Raw genomic sequence first — 20,423 nt, 5'->3', positions numbered from 1 at the left:
TGTGCCAGGAGGAAACCATTGCTGTCCAGAAAGAACATCAGGGCAAGACTAAAGTTTGCCAATGAACACCTAGGCAAAGACCAGCACTTCTGGAACAATGTGCTCTGGACAGATGAGTCAAAGGTGGAGCTATTTGGCCACAGTACCAGAAGACATATTTGGCGAAAACCAAAGACAGCATTTGACCACAAGAACCTGATACCAACTGTAAAGCATGGTGGTGGAAATATTATGGTTTGGGGCAGCTCTGCTGCATCAGGGCCTGGGCAGCTCACCATCATAGAATCCACTATGAATTCTTCATTGTACCAGAGGGTGCTTGAGGATAATGTGAGGCCATCTGTCGGAAAGTTGAAGCTCAACCGAGGGTGGACCTTGCAACATGACAATGACCCTAAACATACCAGTAAATCCACCAAGGAATGGCTGAAAAGAAAGAAATGGAGGGTTCTGGAATGGCCAAGTCAAAGCCCGGATATAAATCCCATCGAGATGTTGTGGGGGGATTTGAAACGAGCTGTGCATGCAAGAAACCCCTCAAACATCGCACAGCTGAAATAATTCTGCATGGAGGAGTGGGCAAAAATTTCTCCCAGTCGATGTCAGAGACTAGCATACAGTTATAAGAAATGCCTACTTGAGGTTGTTTCTGCCAAAGGGGGGCAATACCACCTATTAGAGCCAAGGGTGTACTTACTTTTTCCGCATGCGAAATTTGCATTTATGCTTATTTAAATTATACAATGGACTACAAAATGTAAATGTTTCATGATATTTGTTATTTAATATCACCTTTATCTATCAATATTGTTGAAATGAAGATCAAATAGCTGTATGTTGAAATATGTTGAAAAACTCAAAACTTTACATGGAATGGGTGTGCTGTTACGGATTCGTCACTTCCGTTGTTGTGGTTTTCATCCACTGTAAACATTTTTGATTCCATGTACTATTATTGTTGTCGTTTGAGGGAAATAGATATTGCTATTTTCAAAAGGTAAAAAAGTTAATGTTTTAAATGAAACCGGAACCGGACGACGAAGAAGAAAAGGAAGAGAGGAAAAAGAAGGCGGAGCGAGTGAGTCGGAGAAGAAGCATAGTTGCTTTGTGGTCTGGAGCAAACGTTGGCGAGCAAGAGTCACGAGTGAACTTTGGGTTTCCCAGGAAAGTGATTCCTGCGACAGAGTTGTTATCGCTGTGACAGATCAACCTACGTGTCAGGTTTGGTGGTGGATTCCGAGGAGAATCATCGTCGTGCCGTTACGCCTCGAGAACGGGCCGTCGGCCATTTTGACTCGCGCGCTTTGCGCATCGCGCAAGGTCTTTGCTTCGCTTCAACCGTTTTCACCGCATTCAGACGTTTATCTGGTGTGGGTGTGTATAACGTGGACTTTGAAGGTAAATCGGCGGTTCGCCGATTTGGAGCCGTGAAACGTCCATACACGTGGGTGTGATTTCCCAGTCGCCTGGAGGGCACCTTTGGATTTCCCAGTCGCCTTGAGGGCGCCTTTGCGCAGCTTTGGCGGGCGTGACTGTAACGGTAAACCCAACGGGATTCTGGTCTCGATTAGATATCGTTCTGACGATCGCTGGAGCGGATCGACTTTGGCTTGAAGCCAGGATCGACTTTGGCTTGAAACCGGAATCAACTTTGGTTTGAAGCTGGGAAAGAGACATTGGGAATGTTCTTGTTTCACTCACTTGGAGCACAGTGAGTTATATATTACGAAACTGATGGTACCATCATAGGATATATATTGATTGTACTTTTGATTAATATTATTGTTGTACTGTTATTCTTGTGTGATCTTGATACAATATTTGTTTGTTGGTAACAATTGGTGTGGCTTCACCATTGATCTTTGACATACAGAATAACACATTTTTCTGCCGTGACTCCTCTCTGGGCTCGGAGGTACACCGTGACCAGGGGTTTGGGGAGGAGCACGTAACAGTACTTACTTTTTCACGTGACTGTATATAGAAGAAGATATAGATTAGCAGAAGCTCGTGGTACGTCATACATCAAATGTTTGACGTCATACATAAAATTGCACGTGATACGTGGAGGGGTGAGATTCCAAAAATATCGAAATGATCCAAGGAAGGAGGAATGCACCAACAGGAATCTTGCACCTTGAAATGACATGGCTAAAGGTCAGAACGTTTCACTTCATCCCCACCCCACCCTGAACAAAGGAATGTGCTTCTCGGTTAAATTTATGACAGCAATCGAGCCAAATTCATTTTTACCCTGCGCTCGCAAAGCGAAAATCAGGGTTAGGCATTCAGTTGCGTATGCGCGTACATGTGGCATATGTGCGTGTCTGAATTTTTTTAATCTATTTTCTCGGCAACCGTTGATCCGATTGACACAAAATTTTAACATCGGAGCGCCTCCGCCTGTAGAATTTTGAATGATAATTCTGACGTCATAAGTCACGTGGTGCAGGCGCCATCTTGGAAAAACTTTGCACCTCTACATCACTGAAACCGCACGATGGAAAAAATTGAACCATGGTGCGTTGTCAAGTACTCCCCATTGGGAATAAGACATGTTAATGATGATGTCATCGGTGCCTTTGTTAGGACGTCATAATTCGACAAGTATAACTCTTCATCCGATCAGTATGATTTTTTTTTTCTTTGCAATTGTTGGTCTGATGGAGACAAAATTTTCACCATAGGGGCGCATTCTCCTGTAGAATATTTTAATTATTATGATGTCATAGGTCACGTGGTACAAGCGCCACCTGAGAAAAACCGAAAAACATTGCACCTCTATATCTCCAAAACCGCTCATGGAAAAAATTGAAGCGTGGCTCTTTGTAAAGAACTCAATATGAGGAATGTGTTGTTAATGACGTCATTGGTGCCTTAATTATGACGTCATAATTCGACAGGGACAACGCTTAGTCTGATCAGTTTGAAATTTATTGAACGTGATCTATGAAACAATTATTTTAGAGAATATAAATTTATTATGTAATCCCTCACGAGGTCTGGCAGCCACATTGGATCAAAGAGAAAAACCCTTCCAAAACAGAAGAGTTGGCTCGCACCTTGGTGACTGCGCAGGGTAGGTATTCTACAAGTACCATCTAGTTTTCACAAGGAGCAAAGCTCATGGAGAAGCAAAACCACAAATGGCAGCAAGCTTATATTAGACGACCAAAGGGTATGTAGGGAAGAGGGCGACAGAGGGTGAGAAATGGGGGGTGGGTATATATACAAAGAGGAAAGGAAGAACAACACAAAAACGAGTGTCAATAACCTAGAAAGGAACAGAATGCAAAAAGTAACGAGAAAGCATCTGAAAATGCAAAGCTCGCCCGCGTCCATTTGTATTCATACGTCTTCTTCGTCTTCCATATGCTTAAAATAACGAAAAGTAAAAAAAACAAAAAACTAGAAGGGCACTCGGTCGAGAGCATCCCTCCGCCAGGCTGAACAGTTTATGTTTTTTATCCCACTGATAGGCCAGATCTGGATTCGGACCTGAACCAAAATCTAACAAGCTTGTTCTTGTCACCTAACCAACTCGTCCACCAAGTTTAGCCATAACTCGTCCATAACCTTTTTAAATATCATGTTATATGTCGGTTTTAGCCCGATCTCTCAATGGTGAAGAATCACTTTCAGATTAAATATTTCTCGTATCCGAATCCATATTCAGATCTTCACCAAAATTGAATCGATTCTTCCTTGTCACACAAACAACCTGTCCATCAAGTTTCGTCCAAATCCGTCCACAACTTTTTGAGATATCCTGCTATGTATCGATTTTGGCCCAATCTCCCAATGGTGAAGAATCACTTTAAAAATTCTAGTAGCCGGATCCGAATCTGGATCTTCACCAAAATCTAATCATTTCGTCCTTGTCACATGCACTACCTCTCCGCCAAATTTCGTCCGAATCCATCCACAACCTTTTGAGATATCTTGTTCACAGATAGACAGACAGACAAACAGACAGGGGTGAAAACATAACCTCCATCCACCTTTGGTGGCGGAGGTAAAAATACAAAACAAAAATTGATAATGTTATGCAGCCTTGACCTTTGAGCTTTAGGTCTAAAAAAAAAAAAATCAGCTTCTACTTTCTGATTGGTGAACCAATTCAGTGTCCCAATATGCAAATTCTTAAATTTCAGGTCAATTGGATGAAAATTGACGATTTTATGCAACCTTGACCTTTTGATGTAAAAAAAAAAAAAAAAATCAATTGACTCCTACCTTTTAAATAGTGAACCAACTAGGTGATCCAAAACGCCAATTGTTTAAATTTCAGGTCAATCGGGTGAAATTGGCAATTTTACGCAACCATGACCTTTTGATCTAAAAAAATAAACAATCAGCTTCTAGTTTTTGATTGGTAAACCAATTCAGTGACCCAATATGCAAATTCTTCAAATTTCAGGTGAATCGGATGAAAATTGATGATTTTGTGCAATGCTGACCTTTTGACCAAATTATAAATTTGCCTTCTCCATATTCTCATCATAAAGCTTTATGGAAAATCTGATGACAAAACGTTACACCTCTCTATCTCTGAAACCACACAATGGAAAAAATTGAAACATGGGGCATTGTCAAGTACTCCCCATGGGGAATAAGATATGTTGATGGTGATGTCATCAGTACCTTCATTATGACATCATAATTGGCCAAGTACAATGCTTGATCCGATCAGTATGATTTTTTTTTTTCACAGAAAAAAAAAAAATCAACCCCCCACAGGCTAAGCGGTTGGTCTGTCTTGGCCAATCCAGCGACCTGGAAAGTTTTCATTCAGGACGGCTTGAATGACTAAGGTCCAATGAGGGGAAGCGCCATCCTGTTGAAAAATGATATCGGGTTGCAGGTCTTCAATTTGTGGGAAGGCGAATCCATCCAACATGTTCATGTAAATTGTTGAGGTCACTGTATCTTCCACAAAGAAAAACGGACCCACCAATCGGTCATGGAGAAGGCCACACCACACATTGACCTTTGGACTGTCGCAAATTTGTTCAAGTTTCAGAGCCCCAGATCCTCACATTGTGCTGGTTGATCTTCCACGATACATGAAAGCAAGCTTCGTCTGTGAACATGACCTTTTCCAGGAAATCTTCATCATCCTATATGAAACTGAGCATTTCCACAGCAAGCACCATTCATTTGGGTCCATCACTTGGTTTGAGTTTCTGCAGAATCTGCACCTTATAGACATAAAGCTTCAGTCATTTATACAAAATCCTGTGAACAGTGGTGGTTGGTAGTCCAAGTTCTCTGGACGCGTGGCGGATTGATTTTTTTGGGACTTTCGTGAAATTATTCATGCACTCGTCCAACGTCCGCTGCACTTGTGCTTGGTCGACTGGTACTTTTCTGTTTATGACATCTTCCAGTCTCCTCAAACCTCTTGTACCACTCTCCGATACTAGTCCGTGATGGCGGATTCCTTCCATACCTCGTACAGAGATTACGTTGAGCTTGCATGTCGGATCTCGTCTCAATGAACCATTCGACGCACTAAGCTTTTTCCTGTGTTTTGACAATTTTTCAGAGTTATGCCTTTTTTGGACTTGTAACATATCACATCATTAGGGGTCATGTATTGCACAACAATTCTCGCTCTTGTTTTAAATCATTGTCATTGTCGATTTCGTTTAAAAATGTAATGTTTTTTTAATTAAAGTTTTTTTCTTACCCTCGCCAAATGAGAGGGTATTTATTGCATTTGGGTCAGTTTGTTTGGTTGGTTGTGTTTGTCATCATGGAAGGCATCAAATGCCAACATAGAAACACAAAGAAAAAGTAGAAATTAAATTGAAAAGTTTGTTGTTTGACAATGGAATGAGAAAGAAGACATGAATACGAGGACTGCATGGCGAGCAAGTATTGACAGTGTGCAATGACCCTCAACTGACATACTTGAAGGAAAACACTTGCAATCCTCACACCTTTGAACGATAACACAATCGATAACGATTCGACACATCGAATAATATTCGACACACAACGATACCACGAGATGTTGAGAAAATGCGATCATTTGGATCAAGCCATTGTGTCTTTGTGGTCGGTGGGGCGAAATCAGGCCTTTCATCCTTCATTGTCTTAATGACCTGTGATTTCTAGTCGTGTGGGTCTAGCATCGCTGAAGACCATTTCACCACCTTGGCTGTGTCAGCTAATTCGATTCTTTTTCTTCACTGAATCTCAGTGCCAGTAACCAATAGTGTGCAGTTCCCCAAATATGTCACTAAGAAGGACATTAAAGATCCCATTGATATTTGTAATCCTGTCACTGACCAGTGGAGGTAAGTATGGTGCTCAATAAATGAAAGGTTAAGAAAAGGAAAGTTAAGATTAAGGTTTTGTTCTTGTGACACCGTTTTCTTTAAGAAACCTTTTAATAAACCACTTATAGAGAGAAAATCGTTGCCTTTTCCATACATTTTACGATTTGCTGGAATAAGTGATTGCTGCTGAATTCAAACAAAATACTTTTTGTGATCAAATCAACATTTCTTGTAAGAAGAATGCAGTGCCATTGTTTTGTAAACTTTATCATTATCTTTTCCCTTAGGACAAGCCCATCAAGTAATTGCCAAACGTAAAGATATGAGCTACGTCCTTGGGTTGGGCTGGGACATTTACTGTATTCCGCTGGATAAAAACAATCCCCTGTACACTCCCTGGAAAATCTCGTCCATTAAAATGTCTGTGATGGCTTGTGGCCTGCACGACTGCTGGGGCATCGATTCAAATGGAAACCTCAGATACCTAATAACACCAAGTACATGTGCCGTCCAATTGTCCTCCGTCTCAATCTCTGGAAACTTTGTGACACTGGACGTGAGCGACAATGGCGTTGTTTATGCAATCGACTCAAATTGGAAGCTTCATCAAAGGTTTGTATCCATTTGATAAAAGTTCAGTTTCACTTGCTGCACTTCACCTCCTTCCTTATCCTGGTTTAAATGCCCACGAACCTCACTCACCCTCTTACGATGCAAGTTGCTCTTTCTTCTTCTTCTCCCTCCTGTCTTTGTTCATTCATTCCATTGCTGTTGTATCCCAATGCCAGTGCATTTTTTGTATATACAGTCACGTGAAAAAGTAAGTGCACCCCATGTAAAGTTTTGACTTTTTCAACATATTTCAACATACAGCTATTTGATCTTCATCTCAACAATATTGATAGATAAAGGTGGTATAATATAACAAATATCATGAAACATTTACATTTTGTAGTCCATTGTATAATTTAAATAAACATAAATGCAAATTTCGCATGTGGAAAAAGTAAGTACACCCTTGGCTCGAATAGGTGGTATTGCCCCCTTTGGCAGAAACAACCTCAAGTAGGCGTTTCTTATAAGTGTCTACCAGTCTCTGACATCGACTGGGAGAAATTTTTGCCCACTCCTCCATGCAGAATTATTTCAGCTGTGCAATGTTTGAGGGGTTTCTTGCATGCACAGCTCGTTTCAAATCCCCCCACAACACCTCGATGGGATTTAGATCCGGGCTTTGACTTGGCCATTCCAGAACCCTCCATTTCTTTCTTTTCAGCCATTCCTTGGTGGATTTACTGGTATGTTTAGGGTCATTGTCATGTTTCAAGGTCCACCTTCGGTTGAGCTTCAACTTTCCGACAGATGGCCTCACATTATCCTCAAACACCCTCTGGTACAATGAAGAATTCATAGTGGATTATAATATGATGGTGAACTGCCCAGACCATGATGCAGCAAAGCTGCCCCAAACCATAATATTTCCACCACCATGCTTTACAGTTGGTATCAGGTTCTTGTGGCCAAATTCTGTCTTTGGTTTTCGCCAAACATGTCTTCTGGTACTGTGGCCAAACAGCTCTACCTTTGACTCATCTGTCCAGAGCACATTGTTCCAGAAGTGCTGGTCTTTGCTGGGGTGTTCATTGGCAAACTTTAGTCTTGCCCTGATGTTCTTTCTTGACAGCAAAGGTTTCCTCCTGGCACACCTCCCATGTAGATCAAATCTGTGCAGCCTCTTTCTAATGGTAGACTCGTGCACTTTGACATCAAAGTGGCAAGAGCTACCTGTAGGTCCCGTGATGACATTCTCGGGTTCTTAGAGACTTCTTTCAGCATCTTGCGGTCTGCACTCGGGCTGAACTTGCTGGGGCGGCCTGGACTGAACAAGTTGGCAGTTGTTTGGAATCTTCTCCACTTGTAGATGATCTTCCGGACAGTCGAATGATTGATTTCAAATTGTTTGTAGATCTTTTTAAAATCCCTTCCCAGACGAGTAGGTATCTATAACCTTCTTTCTGAAGGCCTCAGAGAGCTCTTTTGATCTAGGCATGGGGATGCCGCACACTTCAACAACAAAGAGCAAACCAAACTAAATGTCTGAGGTTTAAATAAGACAGGTTCCTCCAAGATCCTCTCTGACGATGTTCTAATCATTTGCACCTGAGCTGGTGCACCTGATTCTAATTTTAGGTATTTGAAGTAGTGATAAATGTAGGGGTGTACTTACTTTTTCCACATGTGAAATTTGCATTTATGTTTATTTGAATTATACAATGGACTACAAAATGTAAATGTTTCATGATATTTGTTATATTATATCACCTTTATCTATCAATATTGTTGAAATGAAGATCAAATAGCTGCATATTGAAATATGTTGAAAAAGTCAAAACTTTACATGGGGTGTACTTACTTTTTCACGTGACTGTAGAGTCGAGGCACGTGGATGAGCTCGAACACAGAACAGACCAGGACGTAAAAGAATGAATATAAGTGGAAAAAAGGGGTGGGGAACACACCAACAGCAGGGTAGAGGGGCAAGATAGGAGACCTGGAGGAAGAAACAACACAGGAAGTAACGAGTGCGAAGCCAGGAGTACACAAGAAGTGAACAAGCTGGATACAGGTGCAAACTCTCAATCAAATAAGTGGAAGGAAAACTGGAGAAGAAGCAGAAATGGAAAATAAGAAATAAAAAAAGAGGGTGAGCGAGCAGAGTGAAACTTGGTAATCTGGAAACAGGTGAGCAATTTGGAGAAAAGATCATTGGCACAGATGGGGGACGGTGGTGGACAGCTGTCTTGAAACATTGTCTTCATGTACTGTCACCTCACTCTTCCATGAGGCTAGGTTTTGTATCATGAAGTCGCTGGACTTCCTCTGTTGGGATGGTACGGACATTCCAGATGTTTAATAAAATACACATCCTCTAAAAACTGGTTGAAGGCTGTGTCCTGCTAACCTGTCAATTTCATCACAGCCTCCAACACTTTGGTCTAACACACCTGGATCTACCAATAACACACCTGGATCAAACACAAAATCTACCAATATACAAACTAATAAACCTACATTAAACTTTTGGACAGCATCGCTGAACTATAAAACTGGCCGACTCAAAATAGCCAAAGTGTAATTAGGATTGGTATCCTTCATATTAAATTTGCTTATATCCACATTGAATTTAAGCTAAAACCTTTTAAAATCCACTGTCAAACCGCTAAACCAATCAATGCAAAATGTTAAGTACATCAGAGTAGTGCTGTTAGCTAGATTCAAAATCCCGTCTCGGAACCGTCTCGATAAATTTTCAATTTTCATAACGGGATCTCGGGTCGGCTCGGTTCCTGACAAAGTAAAAAAAATAAAATAAAAAATAAAAATAATAATAATAATAATAAATAATAAGGCTTCAAAAATAATGGAATTTCATTACAATATATAAACAACAATGAAAAAAATTCATTTCTGATGTTGAGTACTTAAATTCCGACTTAGCTTCCATTTACCGGGATGAAATAAAATACACCGCCTACATGCAGATGATCGGCCACCGACGGGACCGGGTTATCTCATTACAGTTTGTATTGTCGTGTAATTTCTTGCTCGGAATGTCAGAGAGAGGGAGAAAATGTTTCTGCCCAGGCATATTCGAGTCCAGGTTGGAGTTTCATTCTCATTTTGTGAGTTGTGATCGCCAAGGGGCTCGCTCCCCCCCCCCCCCCCCCGTTCCCCTCCCCTCCCCCGCCCGGCAATGCCGGGTACTTCTGCTAGTAAATTATAAAGCAGGCGGTGTAGTGATCACCCCACCCCCTCCTTATTTTGACTCTGTGACTAAAGTAAACGTAATCAACTTATCAGGCCTAAAGTGGAGATAAGATAACCAAAATACTTTCACATTCAAACCGTCACACCAAACCCCGAGGGATTCTTACAATTTATAGATTTAGCGTTGCAATTAAACATAAACGTTCATCAAAAACTCATTTCATAAAACTACATAATGTATTGTACTTGTATTAATACATTGTGTGTAGAATAATCCGTTATAAACGTGTTTTTAATCTAAATAAACATCGTCCCTCCAATCACGGGGCTCGAGCGAGTCCCTCGATATTAATGTGCAAAAGACCATAGCAACCACATTCCGTAACTCGTCTCCAAGGACGGACACGTGACCGCAGCGGGGCGAGGCGGAGTGATACAGCGGAAGGATTCAACGGTTTAAATGAAGCCGCGATGCGGGGTTTTCATTGTGATTTGTGACCTTCATCCTGATGTCGTTACCTCCGCCACCAAAGGTCGATGCAGGTTATGTTTTCACTCCTGTCTGTTTGTCCGTTTGTTTGTGAACACAATATCTCAAAAAGTTGTGGACGGATTCGGACGAAATTTTGTGGAGATGCAGCGTGTGTGACAAGGACGACATGATTAGATGTTGGTGAAGATCCGGATTCGTTTGCAGTGCATTGTTTGTTGACGAGGGGAAAATCCTGGAACAGTGAGTTTACTTTATCTATCATCGTTTGTGTCAGTTCAGCTGCACTTGCGAAAAATGATGCTTGTGCAGAAGCAGAGTAATGAAAGCAAGGCTCAATAAATGCCTCTATTATGGAAAATATCTGCAAGAAGTTGGAATTTTAACCGGGATTTTTTTACCGAGAAATTGCGTTAATCAATTTATCTCGGGACCGTCTCGAAAGCCGAAACCGCCGGGATTTCGTCCCGGTCTCGGATCGGTTGACAGCCCTACATCAGAGAGTATCCATGGCGATAAAAGTTTAACATCTAAAACATGCAATACGCCCAATACGACAACCAAATCGTTCTATCGGCACGATTCGGATCCTCGCTTGTGGGGGTATTACTCCATTGCCACCCCAGCTGTTGAAGAGCTCCTTCAACATTCTGTGTCGCTCTGTCCAAGTTAAGCTGTCCTCGAACGAGGACGATCTCGTCTTGTCGAATATCCTCCTCCAGCCCCCTTCGGTCGTCGGCCTATCGCGTCTTGTGGAATCCCTCTAGTGTCGTGAACATACCATCCTCCTCCCTTTTCGTTTTTAACTCCCTGTACGCTAAGTCATTCGGAATGGTGCATTACTAGCGTCTGGAATCCGCTAAACTACCGGTCTGGAATTGCAAATGCAAATTATTTGATACTTTGTTTGCACAGCACCTCTAGTTTTCTGCACTAGCGGAGTGTCGGAACATCAACCAGGTGTCGCTATCGGGGTGCCTTGGGTCCTAAACCGTGGTCCCACCCATCGCGGATATTCGTCTGCGACTATCAGCCTTGTGCCATGTCGACCTGCATGCGACCTTGCCGAGCAGCCAAAGTCCTGCATTCAGTGAAACCACACAATCAATCAAACTCAAGCTCTTTATCTTTTTCACTCACAATTGTTATCTTTTCAAATTCTCTACTCTCTTGATGGCGTGCACATCTGGCGTGGATGGTGTGCCTCGTGTCTATATTTCACTTTCCTTTTTCCAATTCTTTTCAAATTTCTGAATTCTGTCACAACCTATGTGTTTCTCCTACTCGTTCGCGCTGCACATCTCAAATTAGGCACTCATCAGTGTGAACCTTTACTCACGTGCTACATTTCATTTGACACTAATAATCTATTTTAAGGTAAATCTTATTCTGATGCATTGGAGCAGTGTTTCCCAACCTGTGGTACACGTACCACTAGTGGTACGCGAGGGCCTTCCAGGTGGTTCGCGACAACCTTTTTAAAAAATGATTTGGCCTGATAATTTTTTTATTTCTGATTTCTGATATATTTCATGATTTCCGATGTGCTGTGAGCAAAGTTATGCCCCGCATCGACCAGCTGGTGGAGAAGAAACAGATGCAGCCCTCACATTAAATTGAAATAAGCCTGATATCTTATCGAATTGAGTTTTTCTGGAACCAGGTGGTACGCGGATTGAGTTTTTCTGAAACCAGGTGGTACGCGGCGACGGTACGGGACCTCCAAGTGGTACTCGATCAGAAAACGGTTGGGAAACACTGCATTGGAGGAACAAAACAAAAAATAGGAGCAGTACCCCCTGGGCACTAACCTGGGAGATAAAAGCAGTATACTCCACCGACGAAAGGTATTTTAAACTATCACGGTATTTTAAACCAATTTCAATGGTTACTCCAAGACAGGGCAGCATCTAGAATCATAATACGTAATAATAAGACTTAAACAAACAAACAAAAAATCATATTTTGGGGGATCGACCAAGACCCACTTTGACCCCTGGTAGGCCGCCTTAGACCCTGATTTTTTTTAATGCCGTGAACACAACATACTGTCCTGTGGTTGGCTCAATTAAAACCGAGCGTCCACCATGGATGGAATCTAGCTTTAATGGAGGCGTTTATTCAATCCAATTGATGGCGGATCATATGCGAGACGGAATGAACAGTGCCGACTTACCTTCACGGCCTGATGTCTTCGACCTGAAAACAATTGAACTCACACGAACACGGGATTTTGGATAGAACAGAAAATAATAAAAGGGTTTATTTAAAATAACTATCGGGACAGGGAAACGCGATGATAAAACTAAAACCTAGGTTGGGATCCAGCACACCTCACCTCACATACAAGACAAGACAAGGGAAATAATTAAATAAAAGAATCGTCGTGTTTGGGGTTTGTGTGGTGCTTCTTAACTGTCTGCTGTCATCCAGGCCCAAACTCGTGACCGGACGCGGCTCCGTGCCTGGCGGAAAGTAGGCCTCAGTCCGCCTCGTCTGCGCACTCCGCTAGTCACGCCGCCCGGCAAGCCCCGCTCGCACGATCGTCGCTCCACCGTCTCTCCAACGTCCAGAGGCAAGAACATGTCCAATCAGGAATGAAAGGCGAACAGGGAGGAGGTCCAAATGGAGACGAAAATCACGGGCAGAAGGGAGGTCCAGGCAGGAAGAATCCAGGAACAAGAAGGCCAAGGGAAGAGAGCAAAATGCCGGCGAGCAACCGGTTTTACTGGCGGTCTTCTGACGTCAGCTCGCTTCCCCTCCAACCAGTGCGTCGCTCACTTGTCGCCTTTCGCGCCCTTTTTCATCACCGGCGCTTGCCCCCCAACCAGTGCATAGCTTGTTGGTTGTTTGTTCGCGCCTTCCGCACTGATTGGCCGTGGTCTCATCGGTTGGTGGCCAATCAGTGTGTCGCTCCTTTACCTTTCTCACCCTCAATCACAGAGAAGCTCTCTGCCCTTCCTTTGACCAATCGTACGTCCTCCCCTACTCTGCCAATCTGTGTGGTGTTTGTTGCTCGCCCCTCCCCCTGGCCAATCAAGAGCCCCTCTGGGCGTGGCTATTGCCCGCCTACACAATGTTTGTCTTCCATGGCTCTTGATTGGCTCTTCCATGTCTAAACCGCATTTTCCCATCCCTGTACTATCCTTCCCTCTCCTGATCCCCAGGAGTACCTTTGGCTGCATTTCCCCTCTGTAATTCAACCATGTGTTTCTCTATTTGCTGTACTGTCCTAACAGGGATAACTGACTATTTACATCTCCGTCTCTGCCAACATGGATGATCTTATAATCAACCATCCCAACTCTATTCCTCGTTGGCGGTGACTTCAACTGTCACGATGCCGTTCGGCTGGGTGTTAGAACCTCTTCAACCAGTCATGGCATTGCAGAAGAGGACTCCTGTGACTAAATGGGCCTTACCCAATCAGTGAACTTTCCAACCTTACCCAATCAGTCCCGGCCCCTCTCCTCACCGCCTGTGTGTCCCGGCCCCTCCCCTCACCGCCTGTGTGTCCAAGCACCTCTCCTCACCGCCTGTGTGTCCCGCCCCTCCCCTCACTGCCTGTCTGTCCCAGCCCCTCTCCTCACCTGCTGCGTCCCGGCACCTCACCGCCGTTGTACGCGGCCGCCTCCTGCCTGTCTCTTCCGGTCAGTTTTTATGGTCAGTCATTGTAAGGGGGGGATTTAATTAATGTGGTGCACTAATGGGCCTATCTATTGTCTACAAGAGTGCATTGCCATAAGGGACACAGGTATGATCACCAGGTCTGACGCACAGGGGAATTATCTTAGTCCCTAGAACTATTTATCACACGATCATCCTTGTATGATCACAGGCACATGCCTGATCCGACAAACCGGGCTAAACACAGAAATTACAGGTGAGGTTTCCTATCACGACAGCCGGACACCTACCTATGCAGATCCACCTAAATCTAGATATTCCCCTACCCCAAAATTCATAACAATACCATATATCATTTTAGCCAAGTTTGGTCACAATCCCATCAGCAGTTTCAGAGAGAAAGTTGTAAGTGTTTACGGACTGATGATGCGGCATCCATAAGTTCCCTGGAACTACATTCCCATTGAGCGAAAAAAAAAAGCATGACAGTAATATAATCTTCCTTTTGGGCACAGAGAAAGGAAGCTTGATGAAAAAACTAACACATTACACTTCAGCACAATGGGCGGAGGCACTCGATGGAAACACAATGGCTTAAAATTAAGTTGTCGTTATTCCTCAAATATAGCGACTCTACTCCTGGCTCTGCCACCCCCACCTATGCTCAGAATCCCCCGATCACATGTCCATTCACCCCGTGCCCTTCCCCCTTCTTACTTCCTCGATGCCCTACCCACTCCTTGCTTCCTTCACACCCTAACCCCTCTTTGCTTTCCCCACACCCATTCTCTCTCCTTCCCCAGTGTCCCAGCCCCTCTCCTCACTACCTGTGTCCCGCCCCTCCCCCCACTGCCTAAGTGTCCGGGCCCCTCACCCCACCACCTGTGTCCGGGCCCCTCTCCTCACCACCTGTGTCCCGGCCCCTCTCCTCACCGCCTGTATGTCCCGGCCCCTCCCCTCACCGCCTGTATGTCCCGGCCCCTCCCCTCACCGCCTGTATGTCCCAGCCCCTCCCCTCACCGCCTGTGTGTCTCAGCCCCTCTCCTCACCCGCTGCATCCCAGCACCTCTCTTCACCCCCTGCTTCCCCACTCCCATCTTTTCCCCATGCGTGCCGCCCCCTCTCTGCTTCCACAACGTCCCGCCCCTCTCCGCTTCCACAACGTCCCGCCCCTTACCGCTTCCACTACGTCCCATCCCCTCTCCGCTTCCTCAACGTCCCACCCCCTCTCCACTTCCACAACGTCCCGCCCCCTCTCCACTTCCACAACGTCCCGCCCCCTCTCCGCTTCCACAACGTCCCGCCCCCTCTCCGCTTCCACAACGTCCCGCCCCTCTCCGCTTCCATAATGTCCCGCCCCTCTCCGCTTCCACAACGTCCCGCCCCTCTCCGCTTCCACAAAGTCCCACCCCCTCTCCGCTTCCTCAACGTCCCGCCCCTCTCCGCTTCCACAACATCCCACCCCCTCTCTGCTTCTTATCCTCTCTATGCTCACTCCACGTTCCATTCCACATACTCCCGCCTCCCCTCTCTTTCCCACTCCCTACCAACATCACCTTCTTCCCCAACCATAAACTCTGTGAACCTACAACATGCAAGATCTTCACTCCAATTTGACAGATCTCTCAATGAAAGCTGCAACTGGTAAACCCGGCATTATCTGCGTAACAGAATCCTTCTTCCCACAGGATGTCTGTGATTCCTCAGTGTCTCCTCCAGCGTTTCATCTTTTCTGTCTCGATAGGCCTAAACCCCGTTTCGGTGGCGGAGTTGCAGTTTATGTCTAAACCCCATTTTCCCATCCCTGTACTATCCTTCCCTGTCCTGATCCCCAGGAGTACCTTTGGCTGCATTTCCCCTCCGTAATTCAACCACGTGTTTCTCATTTTTGCTGTACTGTCCTAACAGGGATAACTGACTCTATTTACATCTCCATCTCTGCCAACATGGATGATCTTATAATCAACCATCCCAACTCTATTCCTCATTGGCAGTGACTTCAACTGTCACTATGCCAATCGGCTGGGTGTTGGAACCTCTTCAACCAGCCATGGCATTGCAGAAGAGGACTTCTGTGACTAAATGGACCTTACCCAATCAGTGAATTTTTCAACCTGTATTGCTCCCAATGGCAAATCCTCCCTTCCAGCCTTGGAAATGACAAATTTTCCAACTCGTGTCTCCTGTTCCAATAGGTTAATTTGATCATGTGCTGGTGAGAGTCAATATCTCTCTGCGGCACTGAGGCAGCTCTCCGGCACTAGCCAGAGTCTGGCAATTGAATCGAGCTGACTGGCAGGGACTACAAGCTGTCCTCTCATGTCAAGACTGGTCCTTCATTTCCACCTCTCCTCCTATTAATACTGCCTGGGAATCCTTCCACACAAGCTTGCTTTCGCTTATGTATGGATTTATACCATGTCATCTGCAGTTATCATTCCTGTCCTCTCAACCCTGGTACACACAATCCTGTGGTGAGGCAGTTGCTTTCAAATAACTTGCCTTCTCTTCCGGGAAGGCAAATCTGACTGAAGGCAACCTCAGATCAATTGACAAAGCCTAAAACAAGTGTGTCCACCTGTGATCTTGACAATTTAGATATTGACCTCAAAACAATAGGTTGCAAAGCTTGTGACTACCTCTATTAGGTGGTTAAGTTTTGTGAAGATAGGAGTACATTAGTAGGCGGTGATTAACATACATACAGACAGACAGACAAATCGGATAACAGACCAGACCAACCAATATACTTGTGAATCTTCGATTTCGCAACAAACAGGAGTGGAAACATAATCCCCGTCCAATTTCGGTGGTGGAGGTAACCATAACTCCTCCAGCTGCAGTGCTTCAGAAAGTATTCACACCCCGAGACGTTTTTCACATTTTGTTGTGTTACAGCCTGAATTTTAAATGGATTAAATTGACTTTTTTTGGCCACTTAATCAACAGATAATACCCCATAATGTCAAAGTGGAATTTTTGGTTTTAGAAATTTTTTTTCTTTCAGCTCCAGATTGAAAATGGTTTCCCCAGCATGTTTTTTCTTTGATTAAGCACTGGGGATGTTTCTTTTTAACCCCACAATTTCCAACTCGATTATTTACCAAAATTAGAACATTACATTTTCTGATGTAATACATGTCTTCCCATTAAAAGGATAATTAAATCACGTGACATTAATATGACTATGAGAGATAGATAATTATATGTGAAACTTCCACCACCTCCCTTTACTTGTTGCATTTTTTTCTTCCTCTCAGCATTGGAGTAAGGACGAGCATCCCAACATTGGAACCTCTTCTCCCGGAAAAGAAAATCACATCAGTGTCGGTGGATGGCGATCTTCTGTGGCTCGTAACTGTCGAAGGCACAATTATGCTCTGCAATGTCTAGCATCATGTTGTTTCTTGTCTAATTACCCTTCTCAACAATGTTTAACAGACACTTGCAATGATCTTATAATCAATAGCATGCTTTATGAACTCGGTTTTATTTGTTTTGAAAAGCTCAGAAGATTGACTTGTTTGATTATTTTTAACACATTTGCATTATACATCTTTCTCCATTTCTAAAGAATGTTTTCAATACTCCTTATCTATGAGCCAATTCTTGATGACAATCACCAAAGGTGAAATACTCTTTGGCAATGAGAACATGTCAGAAGAGTTCGCAAAAATGAAATGCTGGATTCTCAAAAGAATTGTGTTTGAGGAAAAGAAAAAAATGTACAAGTTATGTTCTCCAAAACAGGAAGCATTGCAAAAAACTCTGAAGACTGAGTTCCTGAGACGGATATCTCAGATTAATAAATTAATGCATAATCTTTGCTCAAAATGTCGAAATTGTATCTGGAACAATGTACATCTTCATCTGAGTTGTGTTGAGCCAGACCGGTCCAACAAGGCAACCATGGCTCAAAACACCATTCATTTAGGCCATCCAAAAATGATCTTTGTCTTGGCTATGCTAAAGAAACTACAGCAGTGATCCCATTCTATCACTTTCACCACATCAATTCAATGGCAGTGTACAGGTTACTCTCTTCTACTTACCTTTTCCTTCTCTCTGACCCAAATATGGGTTTTCTCCACCTCTCGATGCTTTTCCCTTGTGACATCTCTTCCAACATCTCTCTGATAATGTTCATCACTATATCTGAACATTTTCAACGCCTGCTCCGTGCCTTGATCCCTGTTCCAAACTCTCTTCTCGTCTCTTTCGACATGTGTACGCCTCTCCCTACTTCTGCTAAACTCTCTCTCTCGCAAATCCTCCATTCTTCTTGTAAATTTCTCTTTCACCCTCTCTTTTGACCTGTAACTCTCCCAAACTTCCTCTCGGATACCCCCCTTTCCTCTTGAATTCTCACCTCTACTGTTCTCCCGCCCTTTTCTACCCTCCGTATCACGAGCCCTCTCCGTAAAATCCTTTCTACATATTGCCCGACTGTTCTTTCCACTTCCTCTGTCCATCTCCATTTTTATCCTCTCTTCTTCCTGGAATCTCCTCTCCTCCCCCTCTCGTCCTAGCTCTTTACGTCCCAGATGCTGACTGTGATCCGGATCGACTTTTTCATTTTTCATCTCAACAGGTTGCCAAACTGTACAACGTTCTTCTACATTCATAGATATCTGACCGCTTCGTTTATTCATTCTGTCGGTTTCCTCCTCCTCTTTCATTTTCTTATTTTTCTTTTCTTTTTTCTCTTTTTTGTGCTTTTCCTTCTTCAGTTTTTTCTTCTCTGCAAAAGAATAACAATAAAAAGCTCATGTTGCAAAATGAATGAGGTATTGGGCTTGGTATATGATTCATTGGATCAGAGAGGAAGTTAATAAGATAGTAAAACCTCACTTAGCCTGACTTCAGATCTCACATATTTGTAGCAAGTTGAAAAGCGTCCAATAAAAGTGTGCTGGAAAAGTTTGGAAGAATACACACGAGTGTGGAATAACAAAGTGGTTTGCATGTAATAGTCCAGTACACTGTGTTTCTTTGGTCGCCCTATTTGCCATAGTATTGCTCTTATTGTGTTTAGCGTAATACTTGCAGGATTCAGTGTGCACTGTTATGTCGTAACTATCAGATTGCTGGATGTGACTCCTCTTTTCCCTGCTGTGCTCCTGTTTTGACTCAAAATGCCCCCCTCATTGCATTTCTTAAGCTGCAACTCAAAGCATTGCATGAGGAGTGAAAGGAGGTTCAGTTTGTGAAAATGATGAATCAGCACATCTCCGATATTTTCACGCTCAAATCCCACCCCAGCCAACCACAGCCTTCCTCATTGGGTGAACTGCAGCATTACACATCAAATTTCGGACTTAAGGCATGTCGGCGTTATTTCTGCAGCAAGCCGGCAATGTGTACATCAGGAATAGGTCAATTGCCATATAATCTAGCTGAGTGAGGTTTTACTGTACAATGCAAAGAAAAGAAAGGCTAAAATGTAAATAACAAAGAAGAAACCTTTCTTGCTTTCCTTGGAAGTGGACGCCAATGAATCTGAGCTTTGTGGATTCTGGAGGATGTTGTGAACAGACGACCTAGAAGCTTGAATAACTGGGGGTCCACAACCCAACTCGTGAAGAGCATTTGTGACAGCATCTGTAGCTTCTGTGTCCTTCAGTGGCCGGTAGTTCGAAACGTGATCGACTCGCAGGGTACGACCTTTTATCTGAAGTGCAAGGAAAATTGGAAGAAGCCAAAAGTTAAAAGTACATTCAGGAAAAAGACGACACTGAAAGGAATCCATGTTCGGGGCAGGGGTGAGAGGGGCGGGGGTGGCGGGGGTGGAGAGTGGAGGAAAGAAAGGGAATATAAATGGGGAAAGCAAAGGAAAATGGCAAACAACATAACACAGCAAAGGTTTCTATAATCCACAAGCTGGGTGGTCATGTGATTAACATCATTGGGATTATGGAATAAGAATTGGAGAATGCATACAATGGTCCATTATATATAAACAAATCTCTGTTGATTGAATGATATGTCAGCTGTTTGTCCAAAGGAAATGAACGAATTAACAACAGGAAAAAAGGGTTACCTTTCTGTTGGTTTTGCCTGTGTTGGAGCTGATGGTTGCTTTATCAAACCTTTTCTCATTAGTCTGCTGAGGATGCATATGTCATGCTCTGTGATCTTTTTTTATCTTGCATTTGTTGTTCTGACCACAAAGCTGGTCTGTGTTTCTCTCTGCTTATCTGAAGATTTTAAAACACATTGTGGGTTTTTCAGGAGAACAGGCCATTCCGTGT

The 20,423-nt window shown here is 43.6% G+C and overlaps 2 protein-coding genes across 2 annotated transcripts in view; one reads left to right on the top strand and one right to left on the bottom strand.

Annotated features, from left to right (window-relative positions):
• LOC144891835 (uncharacterized) overlaps nucleotides 1-20,423 on the top strand; it is a 112,727-nt gene that overhangs the window by 82,117 nt on the left and 10,187 nt on the right. The gene's annotated exons all lie outside the window — the stretch shown is intronic.
• On the bottom strand, nucleotides 17,644-19,921 carry LOC137425395 (uncharacterized). Its single transcript, XM_068113797.2, has 2 exons — nucleotides 19,636-19,921; nucleotides 17,644-18,913 (listed from the first exon to the last, which is right to left on the bottom strand). The coding sequence occupies exons 1-2, from the start codon at nucleotides 19,919-19,921 to the stop codon at nucleotides 18,207-18,209; spliced, it is 993 nt and encodes a 330-aa protein (XP_067969898.2). The 3' UTR covers nucleotides 17,644-18,206.

This window comes from Myxine glutinosa, chromosome 4 (assembly GCF_964187855.1).
Source record: "Myxine glutinosa chromosome 4, kmMyxGlut1.1, whole genome shotgun sequence".
In the NCBI taxonomy this organism is placed as follows: Eukaryota; Metazoa; Chordata; class Myxini; order Myxiniformes; family Myxinidae; genus Myxine; species Myxine glutinosa.
Note: the sequence above shows the minus strand (reverse complement) of the source record. Positions and strands in the feature narration are given on the sequence as shown.